This window comes from Schistocerca americana, chromosome 1, assembly GCF_021461395.2.
Source record: "Schistocerca americana isolate TAMUIC-IGC-003095 chromosome 1, iqSchAmer2.1, whole genome shotgun sequence".
In the NCBI taxonomy this organism is placed as follows: Eukaryota; Metazoa; Arthropoda; class Insecta; order Orthoptera; family Acrididae; genus Schistocerca; species Schistocerca americana.
In genome coordinates this window covers 303657908-303680002 of record NC_060119.1, presented here as the reverse complement: position 1 = coordinate 303680002, position 22095 = coordinate 303657908, and the positions used below count along the sequence as shown (strand labels likewise).

At 43.0% G+C, this 22095-nt stretch overlaps 1 protein-coding gene across 1 annotated transcript in view; it reads right to left on the bottom strand.

Moving 5' to 3' along the window:
• Positions 1 to 14248, bottom strand: part of LOC124545280 (dynein axonemal intermediate chain 4-like) — a 65951-nt gene extending 51703 nt beyond the window's left edge. The window contains exon 1 of the mRNA XM_047124205.1: positions 13966 to 14248. Coding sequence (XP_046980161.1) covers positions 13966 to 14248 — 283 coding nt within the window. The remainder of the gene's footprint in view (positions 1 to 13965) is intronic.
• Positions 14249 to 22095: the final 7847 nt, after the last annotated feature.

Sequence of the window (22095 nt, the reverse complement as noted above, 5' to 3'; positions counted from 1 at the left end):
TGAGCCGAGGCTCGGCACTGGCTGCAGACTTGACTCCAGTTCACTGATCTCTTTCTGCACTCACACCTCCCCCTCCCCCCACGATGTCGTAGCAGCAACCGACACTCACAACGCCGGTGAAGAATTTCGAGGGGAGGAGTGTTGTGTCCTCGCTAATGGACGCAAATAGAGTTGGCGCACTGGACAGCGCTTTCAAATTCGCTGCCAACCACAAACGCGGCCCAATCAGCAAATTGCGCGCCACCGCCAATGAGATGGACTTCCGCGTAGTGACAAACAGCGGCCACGTGCTGCTATAGGAGTTCACGTACGGCTTTGACATTTCTAGTACAGAGTTCCAGGGTTGCATTTCATAGCTTCAGTTCGTAGTGAACATCAGCGTGTGACACACAGTCTACAAATGGAGTCACATATAGCCTTTGCGTAGGGACAAGTGTTTACTACAGTGATTGACAGTGTTGTGACCAGGATAGACATAGTCTTGTTGACACTGTGTTCAGTAACGCACGCCGTGACAGGTTACTGCTTACATCTACATCTACATCGTTACTCTGCAATTCACACTTAAGTGCCTGGCAGAGGGTTCATCGAACCATTTTCATACTACTTCTTTACCATTCCACTCTCGAATGGCGCGTGGGAAAAAGGAACACCTAAATCTTTCCCTTCGAGCTCTGATTTCTCTTATTTTATTATGATGATCATTTCTCCCTACGTAGGTGGGTGTCAACAAAATATTTTCGCATTCGGAAGAGCAAGTTGGTGATTTAAATTTCGTAAATAGATCTCTCCGCAAAGAAAACCGCCTTTTTTTCAATGACTGCCACCCCAACTCGCGTATCATATTAGTGACACTCTCACTCCTATTGCGCGATAACACGAAACGAGCTGCCCTTCTTTGCACTTTTTCGATGTCCTCCGTCAATCCTACCTGGTAAGGATCCCACACTGAGCAGCAATATTCCAGCAAAGGACCGACAAGTGTAATGTAGGCTGTCTCTTTAGTGGGTTTGTCGCATCTTCTAGTGTTCTGTGAACAAAGCGCAGTCTTTGTTTCGCGTTCCCCACAATACTATCTATGTGGTGTTTCCAATTTCAGTTGCTCATAATTCTAATTTCTAGGTATTTAGTCGAATTGACAGTCCTTAGATTTGTGAGATTTACCGTATACCCTAAATTTATCCGATTTCTTTTAGTGCCCATGTGGATGACCTTGCACTTTTCTTTGTTTAGTACCAATTGCTACTTTTCGCACCATACAGAAATTCTCTCTAGATCATTTTGTAACTGGAATTGATCGTCTGATGATTGTACTAGACGGTAAATCACAGCGTCATCTGTAAACAATCTAAGAGGGCTGCTCAGATTATCACCTAGATCATTTATGTAAATCAGGAACAGCAGAGGGCCTACGACACTACCTTGCGGAGCGCCAGATATCACTTCTGTTCTACTCGATGATTTACCGTCTATCACTACGAACTGTGATCTCTCTGAGAGGAAATCACGAACCAGTCACACAACCGAGACGATACTCCATATGCACGCAATTTGATTAACAGTCGCTTGTGAGGAACGGTATCAAAAGCCTTCTGGAAATCTAGGAGTATGGAATCTATCTGAGATCCCTTGTCGACAGCACTCATTACATCATAGGAATAAAGAGCTAAGTGTGTTGCACAAGGAAGATATTCTCTGAATCCGTGTTGGTTATGTATCAATAAGTTCATAATGTTCGAGTACAGTACGTGCTCCAAAATCCTACTGCAAATTGAGGTCAGTGACATGGGTCTGTAAATAAGTGGGTTACTCCTATTTCGTTTCTTGAATATTGGTGCGACCTGTGCCATTTTCCAGTCTTTAGGAACAGTTGTATCTGCCCGTAAGCACATCAAACGAGTTGCTGTACAACTTTAGTTAAGTTTTGAAGTGCAATAAAGTGTATATTTGTGTGTCACTAATATGTTTACAGTCATATTTCCGCCATCCACATAGGAACACCTAGACCTAATACGATATGCATGAGCCGTTCTACCAGACGATCCGTACACTTCAATATATGTGCTGGGTTTCGTTGTGTGTGCTATGAGAGTGAAGAGAATTAGTGTTGCCTGTTCAGTTCAAAGGACTTTAAAAGGCTAGCCCCCATTATCATTATAGAGTGATCTAGACAGAATGAATCACTGAAGGGTGGTCCTGTTGACGTTCACATTCAATCTGAAGCCTCTAAAAACTTCCCAGGAAAACCGGCAGTATTCGCATTATTACTACACGATCAGATCATCAACTACAGCCCACTTAACGGAATTGTGCAGAGACTTACACAAATTAATCGACGTAGCATAACAGCTAAATCATTTCACGATACCATCACAAACTGCTAACGTTGTAATTGACGTCCAACGCTTTCTCAATGAATATAGGCGTTTATTATTGTAAAATGTTTCATTTTTCATGTCTACGAAGCAGGGACGAGTTACCACAACATTTTCAACAATCGTGGCTACAAACTGCCTTTTAAAGGGACCAACAACCTCAAATCGTGTGAAAGTTTATCTTGGTTGAGCCAATATTATCATGGCATTAGCTAAGATGAAGACAGAACTATTTTTGAAGATCTAGTGACATTACTTCGAAATTTTGATCAAATAACTAAACATTTTACAGGAAATGTCTTGAGGAACCTTTACACATACCTGTTACTTTCAAGAACGCATCTGTCAGAGATCTATAAAGATCTGGATGTCCTCCACTGCATCGCCTTAGACTGAGGAAGCAGAAGAATTGTTTTATATGTGCAATGGATGATGTAAAAGTGATATTTAATTGGATTATGAATAAATTATTTTGAAACTAGCTCTCATGACTTCCTACTTCACAAACGCCATCCATCTATCGAGCTGTGATGACATGCATCTACTCTTGGTGAAAGCTACAAGCGTACTCGTCTGATTTCACCCCCATCACCTTTTTACTGACTGAGACTATATAAAAGGGCTCAGCACGCTTACTTTCTACTCAGTCCACTTCTGGTGTTGTTTCTCTCTCCCTCCCTCTATGTCTCTCTCTCTCTCTCTCTCTCTCTCTCTCTCTCTCTCTCTACCTCTCATGATGTCGGTTATGAAAATGTCATCCAGCAACAACAACATCGCCAGAAGCAGAAGAAAAGATCCTTGTTTCAAGGAGGTTTTCGATGAGAGCAGTGTCGCATCGAATCTCTTTGATGATGAGGCTTTTGCTGCTTTAATGCGCTGTGTTTGGAGGGATGAAAATCTATAGCGTAAGCGCCGTTTCTATATAAGTGCATGTTTCTGTCTGTCTGTATTTTCAGTGCTTAAAGGTTGTTACGCTGTTGTTTTAGGGCTGATGAATGACGTCACTTCAAGGCCGTCTCTGGACAATGTCCCAAGCCCTAACCCTTTTTCTACATCTGAGGATTGATCGGCTAACATCACTCAGTCACAGGACGATGTTGACGATGACCTTGATCTTTTATGTAAGTATCGCTTTTACGAGAGAGAGAGAGTTTATTTGTTAGTGTCAATATTTTACTTGGCCAGCGTCTTTCTTGCCCTTTGAGAAATGGTTAATGCTCCGAACACTAGCCCGTTTCCAGCATATTCAGCATCTGAAGGGTGGCAGGTAAACATTACCCCATATATTCAGACGCTTGCCACGCCATCCCAGACCTCTAACCCCCCCCCCCCCCCCTATAAGAATAGTGCCACATAGCGACACTGATGGTGGTTATATGCACTACAGGAGTTAACATCTGAGGTCATCAGTCCCCTAGACTTAGAACTACCTAAACCTAACTAACCTAACGACATCACATACATCCATGCCCGAGGCAGGATTCGAACCTGCGACCGTAGCAGCAGCGGGATTCCGGTCTGATGCGCCTAGAACCGCTCGGTCACAGCGGCCGGCGCACTGACGGTGATGATGACAATGATGACGACGACGATGACTATGATGATGATGACTTTGTATGTAAGTATCTCTTTTATTTTGTGTGTGTGTGTGTGTGTGTGTGTGTGTGTGTGTGTGTGTGTGTGTCTACAATTGTCTCCTGATACTTATACACTGTTGTACTATGATGTTTCAGAGTTACTTGATAACTTGGAGCTGCCTTGTCCCGCACTGGCACCATCAACACCTGCATCACTACCACCATGAGCAGCATTGACAGGAGCTGGAGGGTCGATGGTGGGCCCGTCTGCATCAGTGACTGGACCACGAACAGTGGAGCTAGTTGCACTTCCTCTAGTGGTGGCACATGCACCGACATCTGAACTGTCTCATGTTTAATCGATACCTGTACCACCAGGATATGGTCCCCGTAGTGATAGAGATCAGCTATCGACCAGCGTAAGCCCCTCCACCCGTTCTAACAGTGAGGATGACGACGATCCCGGAATTACGATCTTCAGTGATTCGAGGTGTACTTGGAGACAGGACTTTGCTTACTAGAATCAGCAACACAGCTGGATATCAAGACGAATAAGTATCTGCATGTTATGGAAAGGGAACTTTCCAAGATCTTAAAGAATCCGTGGTATCCCACCATTAACTACTTCGTTACAATATGCTGCGAGTTCACTCTCCCACCTAAGGAGGATATGCCAAAGGATGAGTCATACATAAGTGAGGTAATAGTGGCGAGATAATGTAGGACCCCTCAATTGCTAAATGATTTGATGATTGTACCCTGAATCCTATATAGGCCCAGCTCTCTCACTTCCAGCAAAGAGAGTGTGGTAAAGTTCTCCACAGATTTCCATATTTGGACGTTCATGTACATGTGTACGATCCAATATGTGAAGGGTCCTCGCATATGCCTTCCAAGGATATTGCTGATGAAAAGGCTGTTGCTAATGTCCGCAACAATCATTTCTACTTTCTGTGGTCACTTCTGGACTGAAAAAAAAAAAAATTCATGGCTCTGAGGACTATAGGACTATGTGACTTAAAATCTGAGGTCATCATCAGTCCCCTAGAACTTAGAACTACTTAAACCTAACTAACCTAAGGACATCACACACATCCATGCCCGAGGCAAGATTCGAACCGGCGACTGTAGCGGTCGCGCGGTTCCAGATTGAAGCGCCTAGAACCACTCGGCCACAGCGGCCGGCTCTGGAAAAGAAATTATAAGAAACATGCACATTGTTCAGAACAATACCATGTGGATATTAGTTGATGTTATAATCTTGATAGTATTAAATTCCTCATGATCTCACAGGAAATTAGTAAATTTGAGAGGTAGTTCCTCATATTTCAGTCCATATGTATGCGTTGAGAGTATGCAACTCGGATGATGGTGTTGTTACATGTGGTCATTACGACCCATTTACCTTTCTAAAGTCGCTGGTCAGCATGAGAAACATGCAGAGTTGTTGTTAATATCTGATGGTCACAGGCAACATTACTGCTGGTTCAAATGTATGTCCCACGTTCTCTCCTCCCAAATACTGAAACGTAACAGTAAACTGCATCTTTGTCCTAGGTGCCTGAATTCGTTTCAAATGAGTAAGAGCTTAACGAAGTATTTGGTCGACTGCTCCACCAAGGACCCAGTACGTGTTGTAACGCCGATTGAAGAATATAAAATCTTAAAATTTAAGAATTTTCTCCACAAGGAGCGATTACCCATTGCTATATACGTCGACATTGAATGTCTTCTCGTTCCTGTGGGAGGCCATGCGGGGGATCCTACTGCCTCACATACTACTCTCAGAGAACGAAACGTAGCTTTCGCTGCCACTTATCAAGTTGTGTGTTTGTAGAACTCAAGTCTTAAACATTTTGATTTGTACGTTGGGGATAAACCGACGGATTAGCTGCTCTCTGAGATTGAAAACTTGCAAGGAAAGTTGAAGACATTCATGACAACATCACTCCTATGACCGAAACGCGGGAGGGTAAATTACTGTATGAAAATTCTGTTGTCTGCTATGTTTGTAGGCAGTTATTGCACAAAGAAGTGTAAACACCACATAGGGATCATTGCCATCTAACCGGTAAATTCCGCGCTGCTGCACACAAAGCATGCAACTTGAACCACCAACACCGAGGACACATACCCATTTTCATCCATAATGCAAATCAGATTTGCTTTAAATACACACTGTAGCGGTCATGAGAGCTAGTCATTTTTGAAAGTAAAACGTTAGTTCATGTTAATGTTAGTCAAGGTCTTTAGGATAAGAAAGGCGCATTACCAACACATCACTGGTTTCAAAAAAAAAAATAAAAAAATTTCAAATCGCCCGCCTGTTTGTCGATTTTCCTTGTTAAAAAAAAGACGGTGAACAAGTCGGGTAAGAGGGCTACTAGAAGCCTGATGTTCCTTCTGCGATATTGCAGAAAGACTTGGCAGTAATGTAGTCATGACAGCTGGCAGCGGCGGTCTCGAGAAAGTATGGCGACACAACGAACTGTTACGAATAGATGACAACAAGTACAGCTCCAAGCCGGACTCCCTGTAGCGTGCATTCCACTGATCCCAACCCTCGCCATTTACGACTTCGGTTGTACCAAGCGAGGTCTCAGTGGAGGGCTCGGTGCCAGTGACGGTCGTGTGTTGGTTGGATGATGATGATGATTGGTTTGTGGGGCGCTCAACTGCCGGTTATCAGCGGCCGTACAAAGTCCCAATCTTTACACAGTCCAATCTTGCCACGTTCGTGAATGATGATGAAATGAGGAGGACAACACAAACATCCAGGCCCCAGGCAGAGAAAATCCCCAACTCGGCCGGGAATCGAACCCGGCATTGGTTAAAAGGAGGTCAGTTGAGGGCCTGCAACCAACCTGTACGTGCTAGACACACTGTACCCAGACCTAAAATTAGAGTCTGGGGTGCTATTTCGTTAGACAGCTGGAGCACTCTCATCGTTAACCAACGCATCCTGCTTGCAAATTTTTTACGTCAATCTGCTGATTCGACCTGTTATGACGCCATTCAAGAAAAGCATTCCAGGCGTGTTTTCCAACAGAATAACGCTCGCCCACATACCACCATTGTAACTCAACATACTCTACAGAGTGTCGACATGTTGCCTTGGGCTGCTCGATCACCAGAACTGTCTCCAATCGAGCACACATGGGACATCATCGGAGGACAACTACAGCGTCATCCACAACCAATAATAATTAAAAATCACTGCATGACCGACCAAGTACAACAAGGCATGGAACTCCATCCCACAAACTGACATCTGGCTCCTGTAAAACCCAGTACATGTTTGTTTGCATGTTGCATGCATGTCTTCATGCTTCCATTCAACATTCTGGCGGATACATTGGTTATTAGCGTACCAGCATTTCGCATTTGCAATGGCTTATAGCGCGCTTACTAATGTACGTTTTGCTTAAAATATCTGTGAACGTTTGTAGTGCTACGTGAAAATCAGTGCTAACTATAACCGGTTGTGGGTGAGTCCACTGGTTCCCAGACCGATGACCTCGCTGTCTGGTCTCCTTCCCCAAAACAACCCAACTCCACTGGTTCCCAACCATCCTGAGTCTATTATACCTGAATGCCTTTAGATATTAGCCTGTATCATCCCGCTCCTCTCAACCCTCTCCAAACACATCAGCATTATATCCTAGCTAACCTCTACAGTGAAAACACATATCCTTTGAACAATTTTATTTTGAAAATGACGAAAGCTATATTATATTAAGTTGTTTGTGGATGTGTTACTCACAAACGAGGTAATTAGACAATTGTTACTGCTTATTTCAGATAACCTTTTTTACAGAACTATGAAACAATTGTCTGTGCGTAGCGAGTACTTCCTACAACTGCTTCTCAGGAAGGAAGCTAGTTATCCACAGTGATGTTAAACACTCGTTACAATACATGCTTCCTTTAACGATTCCTCTCCCTGGCGTCACGTGTTTCACACACAGCCTGCACCTCCGTTTAAAATGAACCATGTTAAAATATTTGCACTATACTTACAGCTAGCAAATCAGTTGAATGCTGGACTCGTTATTTCTGAACTAGCAGAAACTGGAAGATTTCAGACTACCAATGCTTAGCGCCTGACCACTGCCATTAATAATAATAATAATAATAACAATAATACCCTGTAAGCCTTACAGTAATGTCGTAGTCATTAGGTAGTCACTGTTGCGTGTCAATAACTTCATTTACTGTCGCGAAGTGAATACTGAAGTAATGTCTGGTACATTGTGGGAACTATCTACAACAAGGTATTTTCATGCAATATTTGAGCAGATTTGATGAATATGTCTCAGTTCTACTGTCGCGGATGTGGTACAAACTATGAGTGTTGTGTGTTTTATATGAGGAAGATGTTATTGATGGATTTGTTTCGCAATTCCATCTCATTGTGTCCGACGTTGATGTTAGCGTTTCGTGTAATTGCTGGTACTGTAACTTATGTAATTAGTATTACAGTCTTATGAAATGGTGACAGAAGTAATGATATTTTAAAAATAATCGAATCCTTTTGTTTTTACCTCTCAGGAAGCTCATTTTACCCCTCGTTGTGTATTACCTTCAGGTTGGGATCAACTGCTCTAACCTATTGACAAGGTTCCATTCCGATCTGTAATACACTGAGGTGACAAAAGACATGACATAGCTATATTCACACATAGAGATGGTTGTAGTATCGCTTGCGTAAAAGGGCAGTGTGTTGGCGGAGCCGGATTTGTACTCACGTGATTCATATGAAAAACTCTCCGACGTGATTATGGCCGCATGACGAGATTTAAGACGTTGAACGCGGAATGGTAGTTGGAGCTAGACGCATGGGACATTAAATTTCGGAAATCGTTAGGGAATTCAGTATTTCGCGATCCACAGTGTCAAGAGAATACCAAATTTCAGGGACAATTACAGTGTCCGATTCCACTAGTCGGCTTTGAGCAATGACGTCATACCAAAGGCAGAGAAGCTACATAGAGGCAATCTTTGAAAGCAACTGATCGTATTTGTAAACAAACGGTTGTAGCGTACGATTACAGTGTCCGATTCCACTCGTCAGCTTTGAGCGATGACGTCATACCAAAGGCAGAGAAGCTACATAGAGGCAATCTTTGAAAGCAACTGATCGTATTTGTAAACAAACAATTGTAGCGTACGATAAAATTACAAACACAGTTCATTTAATTAATTGCTTAGCCACAAATTATACCGACAAGAATTAAAGGTAACGAAAATAAATAAGAACAGAAAAAGAGAAGTATAAATGACTAAAATAAATTATTATCACAATTTATGCGAGTAAGAAAAACACAGAAAACCTTTAAATCCAGTACAGTGTAGCACTTGGTGAAGTTATAATATTATGAATCGGCGTTAACTTTTAATACTAATTGTTAAATCTAACGGGACGAGTGCACAAGTAACGAAAATGAACTAAAAGTAGGGTCTAACAAATACCGGAATCGGTACCTGGAACTGACCTATGTAGGTTAATTCTAGTTACCGATTCCAACCATTCGACGGTTCGTTATTTAGATGTGTGCGCTAAACTGTCACAGGATTTCAACGAATGCTACTGCTATCTTCAGTATTATGAAAAAGAGAAAAATTTGGAAGCTGTAACTACAATATTTAATAGTTTTTCGCAGTGTTTCTGAGATCAATAAGAAATCTAGAATCCTAAAAAAACATAGTCCACAGATTTACTGCAGAAATGTTCACAATTATGAACCATCAAAAAGTTGGAATCGGTAACTAGAATTGACCTCCTATATAGGTCAATTCTAGTTACCGATTCCAGCCATCCGATAATTCATTAATTAGATCGTTTTTTCAGCACGTGAGTGCACTGAAATGTAAGTTAATATGATTTCTGCATTTGTAATTGCTCATTTCTAGTTACCGATCCAATTGTTGTTATAAACCGCAGTAGTTTTAGGGAGCAATTACAAATGTAGAAATATGATTACGTTTCAGAGCATACAAAAGCAAAAATAATTAATGTGTATGAATTATGAAACGGTTGGAATCGGTAACTGGAATACACCTACATAGTTTAATTCCAGCTATCGATTCCAATGTTCTTTAGTTTTTGTAGATATTCGTTCCCGATGTACTGGCTTTCTTTTAGAATTTAATGTGTCAGTTGCTCCACATTTTATGCTGCTGTTTCGTATTTGTTGTCATTCATTTAATTTTCCCGTTTTTCTTATACATTTTAGTTTCTCGCCTGCGCTTCTCCCGTTAGATTCAATAATTAATATAAAATTGACGTTGTTTTATAATAGGAGACACATTTATAATAGTCGAATACTTCTTAGCAGACATGAAAATTTGTTTCTAATTCTTGTTCTTAATTATTTTCTCTATCTTCAGTTCGTTTCGATATAATTCATGGCTAAATAAATAGCTGCGTGACTGTGATCGTAATTTAATCGTATGCTACATTCGTTTGTTTACGAGTATGATGCGTTACGTTTATAGATTGCCTATACGTAGCGTCTTTGCTTTAGGTATGACGTCATTACTCAAAGCCGACGGGTGAATCGGGCACTAGAATTTTTCCAAATTTCAGGCATTACCTCTCACTACCGATAACACAATAACCGATGACCTTCTCTTAACGACCAAGAGCAGCGGCGTTTTGTGTAGACTTGTCAGTGTTAACAAACAAGCACATTGCGTAAAATAACAGCAGAAATTAATGTGACACTCTCGACGAATGTATACGATAACACAATGCAGTGAAATTGGGAGTTACTTGGCTATGGCGGCAGAGGAGGGACGCGAGTGCCTTTGCTAACAAATCCACTCCTTGGCTTGTGACCATATTAGTTGGGCCCTAGACGATTGTAAAGCCGTGACCTGGTCAGAGGACTCCGATTTCAGTTCGGCAGGGTTCAAACGTGCCGCAGATCTCGCGAAACCAAGGACACAATTTGTCAACAAAGCTCCATAATAGTGTGGGCTGTGTTTACTGACTGACGGACTGGGAATAGTTATGTTACCAAACAGTGACGGAATTTTTATGTTTGACAATGCGCCATGTCACCGGTTTGAACATCCTGGAATATTCGAGCGAATGATTTAGCCACCCCGATCCCCCGATATGAATCCCATCGAACATTTATGTGACTTAATCGAGAGGTCAGTTCGCGCACAAAATCCTGCGCCGGCAACACTTTTGCAATGAAGGACGGCTGTAGATGCAAAATGGTTCAAATGGCTCTGAGCACTATGGGACTTAACATCGGAGGTCATCAGTCCCCTATAACTTAGAACTACTTAAACCTAACTAACCTAAGGACATCACACACATCCATGCCCGAGGCAGGATTCGAGCCTGCGACCGTAGCCGTCGCGCGATTCCGGACTGAAGCTCCTAAAACCACTCGGCCACACTGGCCGGCGGCTGTAGATGCAGCATGGCTCAATATTTCTACAGGGGACTTCCAACGTCTTGAGTTCATTCTTCGTCGAGTTGTTGCACTACGCCAGGCAAAAGGAGGTCCGACACGGTGTTAGGAGGTATCCCATGACTTTTGTTACTTCGGTGTACATTACTTTTTAAATGAGGAGGAAAGATGAACGAGGCAATAGTGTGAGATTACAGCAGCTGGAAGAAACGAGACTTGTTATCGGTAGTTAAATGCTAATGACGCCGTCTTGCATTCGCTACCCGCACATCACGGCGTGCGCTGTCACCTCGAGTCACTAAAATAGGTAATTTCCAAGAATGATTGCCTATCGAAGTTGCGGTGTCCAAACAATACATATTGACACATGCGATCGTAACTCGATCATGCGACTCTGGTGGCGGGCGTTGTGATCAATTATTTGTGATCGTCATTTTTATCTGTTTTCCGTCGTTCCCTTAGTTGCTCTACATTACATACCTCCGCAAATTATTTGTGAGTTGCTAGAGAATCCCAGACGATTTATGTCGTTAGTGAGTGGGATGTCTGGTGTTCTTGATGTTTCTTCGGCGGATTCTCTCACATGGAAAAATCTGATTCCATGTTTACCCAGCGTAGAAAATTGTTCGACTTTTTGTCGCAAATATGGAGCACCACCGAACGAGGAAAGAAGGTACTATGTAGACTGTGGTGGTGCGAAGTGTGTAGAACTTAGAATGAAATTTTCTACAGCGGAGTGTGCGCTGATATGAAACTTCCTGACAGATTAAAAATGTGTGCCGGACCGAGACTCGAACTCGGGACCTTTGCCTTTCGCGGACAAGTGCTCAACCACTGAGCTACCCAAGCACGACTCACGCCCCGTCCTCACAGCTTCAATTCCGCCAGTACCTCGCCTCCTACCTTCCAAATTTCACAGAAGCTCTCCTGCGAACCTTGCAGAACTAGCACTCCTGGAAGAAAGGACAGAACTTCGTATGAACATTTTCGATGCTGAAATACCGTTTACAGTTTCATTGCGGGCAGTGCGGAAAACGAACGAGTATCAGGAAGAATACATGGTTCGACTCTTCTAAATTATCCATCCCGACAACCGTAATGGCAGGCCGGAGTGGCCGTGCGGTTCTAGGCGCTGCAATCTGGAGCCGAGCGACCGTTACGGTTGCAGGTTCGAATCCTGCTTCGGGCATGGATGTGTGTGATGTCCTTAGGTTAGTTAGGTTTAATTAGTTCTAAGTTCTAGGCGACCGATGACCTCAGAAGTTAAGTCGCACAGTGCTTAGAGCCATTTGAACCCATTTGAACAACCGTAATGGATGATGACAACACCGACGACGAGTAAGGTAAGTCGTCTCCTTTGCAAATACAAGAATTTTTGTAACGGTCTTCTTCTGTTGTTGCTGTAGCGACCACCGTAAACGTACTCGTAACGCCCCCCACCGGAGTTGCACGATCCATTTACCATCGCACGTTCGATATACAGGGTGAAAAGTATTTAAACCGACAAACTCTTGGAGGTTTAGGGGACATCAAAACAAATATTTTTCCCTAATGTCATTTTTTCCTATGAGGAGTATTTCACCCGGTAGAGGAAGATTTCTCTGGCGGCAAATTAATTAAACCAACAAACACTTTTTTTTATGACCAAGAGACAACAACTGGTAGCTACGGCCCAATTAAACAGTCTTCAACAACACCGACCCATATATTAACGAAGAACCGCACTTGTTGAGCGCTAGTAACTGTGGCATGTGGATTATCCTCACTCCAGACATGCGAATTGTGCATGTTGAAGACTCCATCACGCCCGAACGTTGCGTCATCGGTAAACAACACAGAGGATGGAAATGTAGGATGCATTTCACACTGTTCCAGGTACCACTGCGAAAACTATGCTCTTGGTGGATTACCAACTGGTTCCAGGTTGTGGACACGCTGTAGGTGAAATGGACGTAACAATTGCTCTCGAAGGACTGTTCTTACATTCGTCTGATTCGTTCCCATGTGGCGTGCAATTGTACGAGTGCTGATAAAAGGATCCCGCTCCACATGCTGCAAGACAACTTCCTCAAATTGCAGCGTTCTTACCGTGCGACGGCATCCCTGTCCAGGTAATCTGCTAAATGACCTGGTCTCACGCACACGTTGGTACACAGCATCAAAGGTCGTATGATGCGGGATACGGCGATTAGGATATTGTTGTTGATAAACCCGTAGTACGCACCAAGCATGTCAGTGTACTCACTCCAGGTGTATCGCTCCATTAGTAAACAGAGACAATGCACTACTACACTGGTGGACACCAGTTGCCTACTACTACACGCCCTCTAACTACTGAAGATCGTAATACGGCCTCTTATCAACTGAAGAGCGTAATACGGCCTCCAACGGTTTAAATAATCCTCGTAGGAAAAAATGACATTAGGGAAAAATATTTGTTTTGATGTGGCCTACAACCTCCCAGAGTTTGTCGGTTTAAATACTTTTCACCCTGTATATCGTTTGGACCCCGCGCCTTCGATAGGCAACCATTCTTGGAATATTTTAGAATACGTGGCTGTGTTCTTAGCCTGGGTGTGTCACCTGGCAGACCGGTGACACTGCCGCCGAGGGCGGCGTGGAAGACTTGCAGCTCGCTCTCCGCGGCGGGCGGCATGCGGGCGTCGCTGAGGCGGCCCGGCGTCAGGTCGACTCCGTTCTCGACGAGGCGCGGCAGCGGCGTGGTCTGCGCCGGCCTCCGGCACAGCGACAGCCGGGTGCCCGACTGCGGCATCCCGTGAGACAGCAGCGACCGCCGGCGCCGCGGGGCCGCGTGCGACTGCGGCATCGACGCCGGCGGGCTGTCTATCCTGTGCAGCGACTGCATTCCTCTGTCACGGCCTCGGGACTTAACTTATTCGAGTCAGGCTCCTTTCACAAAGCGTCTCGAGAAACAAGAGAACGAGGTCGACCAAAGATATTAGCGCAGAACGTGCAGCCGTAGGCACGTGGAAACGAGGCTTCTTCAGTCCGATTGAAGAAGTGTTAGCGCTGTTCCAGGAAGCTATGGCTCGACAGGAATTAGCTACACTAGCCGTTGGCTTTGACCAGTGACGTAACGGGATAAATTCTAGAGTCCAATATCACTCTTTGCTTTGAGCAACGATATTACACCCGAGGCAAGGACACTATATAGAGGCAGTCTTTGAAAGTAGCGGTTGATATTCGTAAACAAAGGAACATGGCATACTTTAAAAGTACAGTCACTAGAATTGACCCACATAAAGTTACCGATTGCTGTGTCGTCACTTTTTGGTGCGCAGCTTAATTACATTCCTTTATAGCATAGCACTATTCGTTATAATGTCGTTGGTTCGGCAGACACATTGTTGTAGTCTCTGCTTTTTATGAAAAAGATTTATAACCTTTAGTCGATTAATCATTCTTTTTTTCTGTACAATTTATTATTATTATTATTATTATTATTATTACTTCTTTCCTTTCTCAGACGTTATGTCTCGTTAAAAATGGAAAGTGACGCGGACCTTGATCAAGCGTGACTTCCTTTTAACTGTACGGTATATGTTACATTGCATTTAGGAACTTTCGGGTAATTGAACATGTATCAATAATTACAGATTTCTGTAGTTGTATATGTACGTTTGGATGTAGCTGTATTGCGTTGATGTACTGGTGGATATTGTGTGGTATGACTCCTGTAGTTGATAGTATAATTGGTATAATGTCAACTTTATCCTGATGCCACATGTCCTTGAATTCCTCAGCCAGTTGGATGTATTTTTCAATTTTTTCTCCTGTTTTCTTCTGTATATTTGTTGTATTGGGTATGGATATTTCGATTAGTTGTGTTAATTTCTTCTTTCTATTGGTGAGTATGACGTCAGGATTGTTATGTGGTGTTGTTTTATCTGTTATAATGGTTCTATTCCAGTATAATTTGTATTCATCATTCTCCAGTACGTTTTGTGGTGCATACTTGTATGTGGGACCGTGTTGTTTTATTAGTTTATGTTGTATGGCAAGTTGATGATGAATTATTTTTGCTACATTGTCATGTCTTATGGGGTATTCTGTATTATTATTATTATTATTATTATTATTATCTCCCGATGTCCATTTCAGCTGTAGCCCTTTTTTTACGATATTCGATTCGTTTCCTTTCCGACAAATGGTTAAAATTCCTCTTGTATGATAACCGGGTAATTTCCAAGAATGTTTGCCTATCGAAGCCGCGGGCTCCAAACGATGTATATCAAACGTGCGATTATAAATCGATAACTCGACTGTGGTGGCGGGTGTTATGAGCATGTTTATAGTGGTCACTACAGCAACGCCGGCCGCGGTGGCCGTGCGGTTCTAGGCGCTCCAGTCCGGAACCGCGCTGCTGCTGCGGTCGCAGGTTCGAATCCTGCCTCGGGCATGGGTGTGTGTGATGTCCTTAGGTTAGTTAGTTCTAAGTTCTAGGGGACTGATGACCACAGCAGTTGAGTCCCATAGTGCTCAGAGCCATTTGAACCATTTTTGAACTACAGCGACGACAAAAGAAGAGCGTTACGAAAATAGTTGTAATTGCAAAAGGAAACGACTTACCTCGCTCGTCGTCGACTTTGTCGTCACGAGAAAGTTCATTTGATGTGTACGCTACGGAAAGCATTCCCTTTTTGCCGTAACCTTGGTAGACTCTGCCAATGTCACGCAAAAATGTGGGTGGAGTGTCACATTTCCGACAAAAATTCAAACAATATTCTACATTGCATAAGCGTGAAATTAGATTCTTCCACGTGAGGCAATCGACCGAAGAAACGTCTCCAATACCAGACATCCCACTTACTACCGCCATAAATCGTTTGGGCTTTCCTAGCACCTCACAAATAATTTATCATAACGCCTACCACCACAGTCGCATGAGCGATTTAGAATCGCACTTTCGATATATATCTTTTGGATCCCGCGGTTTCGATAGGCAAACATTCTTGGAAATTGCCGATAACCGTTTCGATTAACTGCTGATACAGACATAGCTTCGTAACTCCGAATCGTAATGTCAATTTCAGTAACATAGCCAAAATGTATTTAGTGAGACTAGCTTTCATTCCTATAAGATGAATATGTTTCTTTTTTTAGTTCGTACTAGTTTGTCGCGATGTCCATCACTACTTCAGAGCTGTCTTTTACAATACCGGTGCCGGTATTCGATTCAGATTCTATTTGATAAATATTTCCTTCAATAATCTGTGCTGACATCGTAGTGGTAACTCGAAATATTTCTCTTCCCGATTAATTAAATTCTTGCAATGAAAGTAAATGCTCGATTTACATTTCAGTATATCGCCAAGAGTTTGGCGCAGTAGTCATAGCTGGCATGTTATTTACGTCGTCTGAAGCGTATTCACTAGGTCAGTGATCAAAGCCGACAACTACTGTCACAGTCTGAAAATGGAGACGCGGCTCCAATCCGACAGTAAAAGTATTGTACTATTTAAGGAATTTATCCATGTCAAATATTGTTGGAATATAACGTAACTATGTATGTATAAAGTGCTCAGGACGAAGAGAAATTTGCCGTTTTAGTCGTCCGCTTTGAGCAGTGTCGTAATAGTAAGGCCCGTATTACAGGGCCAACCTTTTGGAAATTCTGAGACCATGGTCTAACTTTTGCAAACGATACCATAAACGTACCCTCGTCTGACTGAATGGTTAGATAACATATATTTTACCAAGTTCTTTTACAGTGTAATACGGACCTCATGGATGCTGTGACGTTACATCCAGGTGCGTAAACAGTTTACACCATCAATGCATTCCCCTATACTCTTCTTCGTTGCCTAATTTGGGCTGGATTCAAACACAGATTAGGAATATCTATAGAGCGAGAGCAGCTTAATCAGAATATCTCCATCATCAACCCGAAATTGTTGCGTGACTTCAATAAAACGATGTTTGTTTACATTTCGCGCTACGAACGAAACTCTAGTTTTGCACTTACGTATCCTGTATTTACACATTTAACTGCAATGGCGAATCACTGTTGCCGCTGTGGGCATAAATAAAAAAAAACATCAAACGGGGAAATGTTCCTTTTCATAGCTAGGTCTAATTGTAATTATCATGCCGGCCGCGGTGGTCTCGCGGTTCTAGGCGCGCAGTCCGGAACCGCGCGACTGCTACGATCGCAGGTTCGAATCCTGCCTCGGGCATGGATGTGTGTGATGTCCTTAGGTTAGTTAGGTTTAAGTAGTTCTAAGTTCTAGGGGACTGATGACCACAGCTGTTAAGTCCCATAGTGCTCAGAGCCATTGTTTTGTAATTATCATACTAATAAGAGGCGCTTTATGTTTTGAAAAATATCGGGACACAGCGCAATAAAATATTAATATACCAGGGCTGATTTATGTCACTGTCAATATACACTGACGCAAAAAAATGGCAACATCAAAAAAAGAATTAACGTAGAGTACCGAACTTTCGGGAATACATTTATGTAGATAACATATGGAAGTGATTAGCGTTGCAAGATCACACGTTAATGTAAGTGCGAGATAAGCTATCACAAATGTGAAATGCTGGTACGATTAATAACTAGCGTAACTGACAGAATGTTGATTGCAAGCATGCAAACGTATATGCACTTTGATACCCACGTGCCGTGTGTCAGTTTGTCGGATGGTGTTCCATGCCTTTTGCACTTGGTCTGGCAATGCAGGGACGGTTAACGCTATATGTGCATGACGCTGGTGTTGTCGTGCCCGCCTGGTAACATGTCGACACTTTATAGAGCATGTTTGGTTACAACGATGGTATGGGCGAGCGTTATCCTGTTGGAAAACACACCCTAGAATGCTTTTCATGAATGGCAGCACAAAAGGTCGAATCACCAGATTGATGCACAATTTTGCGGAATGGGCGCATGGGACACCCAAGTGAGTGCTCCTGCTGTTATACGAAATCGCATCCTTGACCATAACTCCCGGCGTAGGTCCAGTGCGTCTAGCATGCAGTCCGGTTGATTGCAGGCCCTCAACTGCCTCCTCTTAGCCGACACACGGCCGTCACTGACAAAGAGGCAGAACAATCGTTCATCAGAAAACAACAGATCTCCCCCCTGCCTTCCAATGAGCTCTTGCTTGACACACTGAGGTGGCAAATGGCGATGGTTTGGAGTTAGTGGAATGCAGGCTGCAGAGCGTCTGTCTTGGAGCTATCCTTGAAGTAACCGGTTTGTAACAGTTCTGTATGACACTTTGGTGCCAACTGCTGCTCAGATTGCAGCTGCGGATGCAGTTCGATGCGCCAGAGACATAGGCCGAACACGATGGTCTTCCCTTGCAATATTGCCGCGTGGCCTTCCGGAGTCCGATCTTCTTGTAACTGTACTTTCTCGTGACCACCGCTGTCAGCAATCATTTTAAATGGCTACGTTCCTGAAATATCGCAGAAGCAACATCTAGATTCTCGTAACCCTATTACACGACCTCGCTCAGTCAGTGAGGTGCGACACGCGAAGTAGCAGCGTGGTCTAGGGCACCTTGCCACGGTTCGCGCGGCTCTCCCCGTAGGAGGTTCGAGTCCTCCCTCGGGCATGGGTGTGCGTGTTGTCTTTAGCGTAAGTTAGTTTAAGTTGGATTAAGTAATGTGTAAGCCTAGGGACCGATGAGCTCAGCAGTTGTTCCCATAGGAATTTACCACAACCAACGAATCTGTGAGGTGCTGATAATTAGGTCTTTGTCACCTTAAAGGCATTCTTCATTAACATCAACTTACAATGTCCGTTCTCAGAGGTAACTAACGCTCACGACCATTACAACTTGTATTTAAAGTAAACTTGATTTGCATCATCATAGTGGCGCTACTATGCGACTGGCGCGTAATTTGAATAGACAGAATCTTTCAGACGTGCAAGCAAGCCCTTCACATCTCGTTTATGTTGCACAACTCATTCTCGTTGTTGCTATTTTTTCCGTGAGTGTATTTACTAGACAAGTGCTACATAAATAGAGTAGTGTATGGAGCATGCAGCCAGTCAATCCGTCCCGTGTAAAAACGTTTCGAACAATTTTCAGTTGCAGATGAGGTTTACTTATATAACAGTCTGACCCATTACTTCCGTATTACATAGACCTCGAAACCATTGTGCGGAAATTTTGAAGTAGTAGGACTACGAAACAGCAGCACTAGAACCTGAGACGGAGAATCAGTATGTACGATTAAGATATTGGTTCACTTAAGGGTAAAGAAATATTTTAAAAATTAACAGGAAGTAAAAATGGAAGAATTTCGCTTTTAAAAATTTTCAGCATGTGATCAAATTTGATGTTTTTCGGAAGACTTTCACTTTGGCCTACAACGAAGCTGTTTCGCAATACTACAGCTACATAATTTATTCACGCAGGTACGACTATCAGGTGCAGTAGCAGTTGTAAAAAATAATGGTGGCTGTTCCTTCTTTTTCTATAACAAAAAAAGCGACACCTGAGCTGTGATACTTGTCGTAAAGAAGTGAAATGTTCTTGAAGTTATCCCCTCACAAGCAAGTTTCATTACAGTTACCGAAGGGAATTTACTCACATGCCTAGGAAAAGCATTTTCTGTTGAAAGGGATCTGTGTGTACTAACTGTGTAATGATATTGAAAAACTTCAGAGTACTTAGTGACAAACTTTTCGCCGTATGATTGTCACGTGACTTTGGAAGGAATACAAAACTACTGAAGCTTTCGTGGCCTTTTGTTGACATATTACCTGTTGGCTTCTGTTGCGGGTTCTTCGACACACGTTGGTTCGACGATTTTTCTTATGTTCCTCCAACACGTGTGGCCGCATGGTCAGAGCTTGATGTTGCATTGCTTCTGACGGACAGGAGGGAATCTATCTCGGTGACGAAAATCCCGTTAGATGCATCTGAATGCTCACTCCATAGATGTTGCTACGTTATGACTTAGAATCATTTTTTTAAAGTTTCTGCTGCGTGTGATAGACAAGTTACTTTCATCTGCGTTTAGTGGCAATTCTAAGATTTCTTATTAAGTATGGCACCTGATTATGTGATTTATGTGAAGCAGATTGTGACATACACGTTGATATAAACATGTTTGTTGCAGTCTCCACTTCAGCTACATATAAAGTTTGTTTTGTGACACCAGCTTCGATTTCTTGACGATAAATACCGTTTTCGCTTTTCTTTTAATTTTTATTACTGTGTAACGTTGCCTTCCTTCTAGCTGTAGACGTTCCTTTTCATACTCAATTCTTTCTTTGTCTCCCTCTGTTCGCTTAATCGATTCCGACTCTTCGTGACCCTACGAACTGAAGCACACCAACGTCTTCTTGCACTTACTCCTGCAGACTTCCCAGGTTTGGATCCATTGCTTCTGTGATGCCGTTGATCCACCTCATCCTTTGCCACCCTCTTCTCCTTGTGCCCTTGGACTTCCCCAACACTAACGTCTTCTCCAGTGAATCATGTTTTCACACAATGCACCGAGAACAGGTCAGTTTTAGTTTCAGTATCAGACATTCCAAAGGCCAGTCTGGTCTTATTTACTGTAATGCTGACCTACTCGTTGTTTTTGCAGCACATGGGACTCTAAGGATTTCCCTCCAACACCACAATTCAGGGATGTCTGTTCTACTCCGTTCATCCTTTCTTATGGCCCACGTCTCACATCAGTACATCATGACTTGAAAGATCTCAGCCCTTACTATACGAGTCTCTCTTGTTAAAGTTATGTCTCTACACCTTTAAACATCGTCAAGATTGGACATTGCCTTTATGCTAAATAACAAGCGTCTTGATTTTGTAGCTTCAGTCACCATCATCAGAAATCTAGTAATGGAAGTAATTGAACACAGAACTCTTTCTTCCCCTGCACGCCATGAAGAGATACGAAGGTAAGTCAATTATTATCCGAAATGTAGTTATATTTTTGTTTATTTTGGTAGTACTGTCGTTTTACGTTGATGACGCATGTTTTGTTTGTTCGTTGTTATATCGTTGCAATTTTCAAGCTGCTAGGTGAGTTTCGTTGAAGCTGCCGTGCTGTTAATCACGGCTGCTCCGCTGTCTATTTGCACCAAAGAAGAGCAGCGGTTAGTGATTCGTTTTTCGTGGTCTAAATGCCTATCAGGGGCCAAAATTCATCGAAGACTTTCGGTACAGTACGGGAACAGTGTTTTGCCACAACGGAGTATCTACGAATGGATTGAAAAATTCCAAAATGGTCGCACAAGTGTTACGCACGATGAAGGAGCCGGACGACCGTTTACCGCCACAAATTAAGAAACCATTGAGCGTTCACGTGAAATGATTCTCTTACAGAGACGATTAACTATTGACGAAGTGGCACATCGACTGCAAATTAGTCACGGTTTTGCCTACGAAATCATCCACAACAGACTTGGATTTCATAAAGTTTGCGCAAGGTGGGTCCCAAAACAACTCACACAATTGCATAAACAAACGCGCTTGGACATCTGCAAAAAAACATTTGGATCGCTATCGTAACGAAGGGCATATCTTCTTAGACAGGATGATTACTGGTGACGAAACATGGATCCAACATTACGAGCCGGAGAGTTAACGGCAGAGTATGGAATTGAAACATCTAAATTCGCCGTGCAAGAAGGAGTTCAAGACCCAACCGTCAGCAGGAAAACAGATGCCTTCGGTTTTTTGGGACGCACAATGTCCAGTACTGGAACACTATGGGGAAACGGGC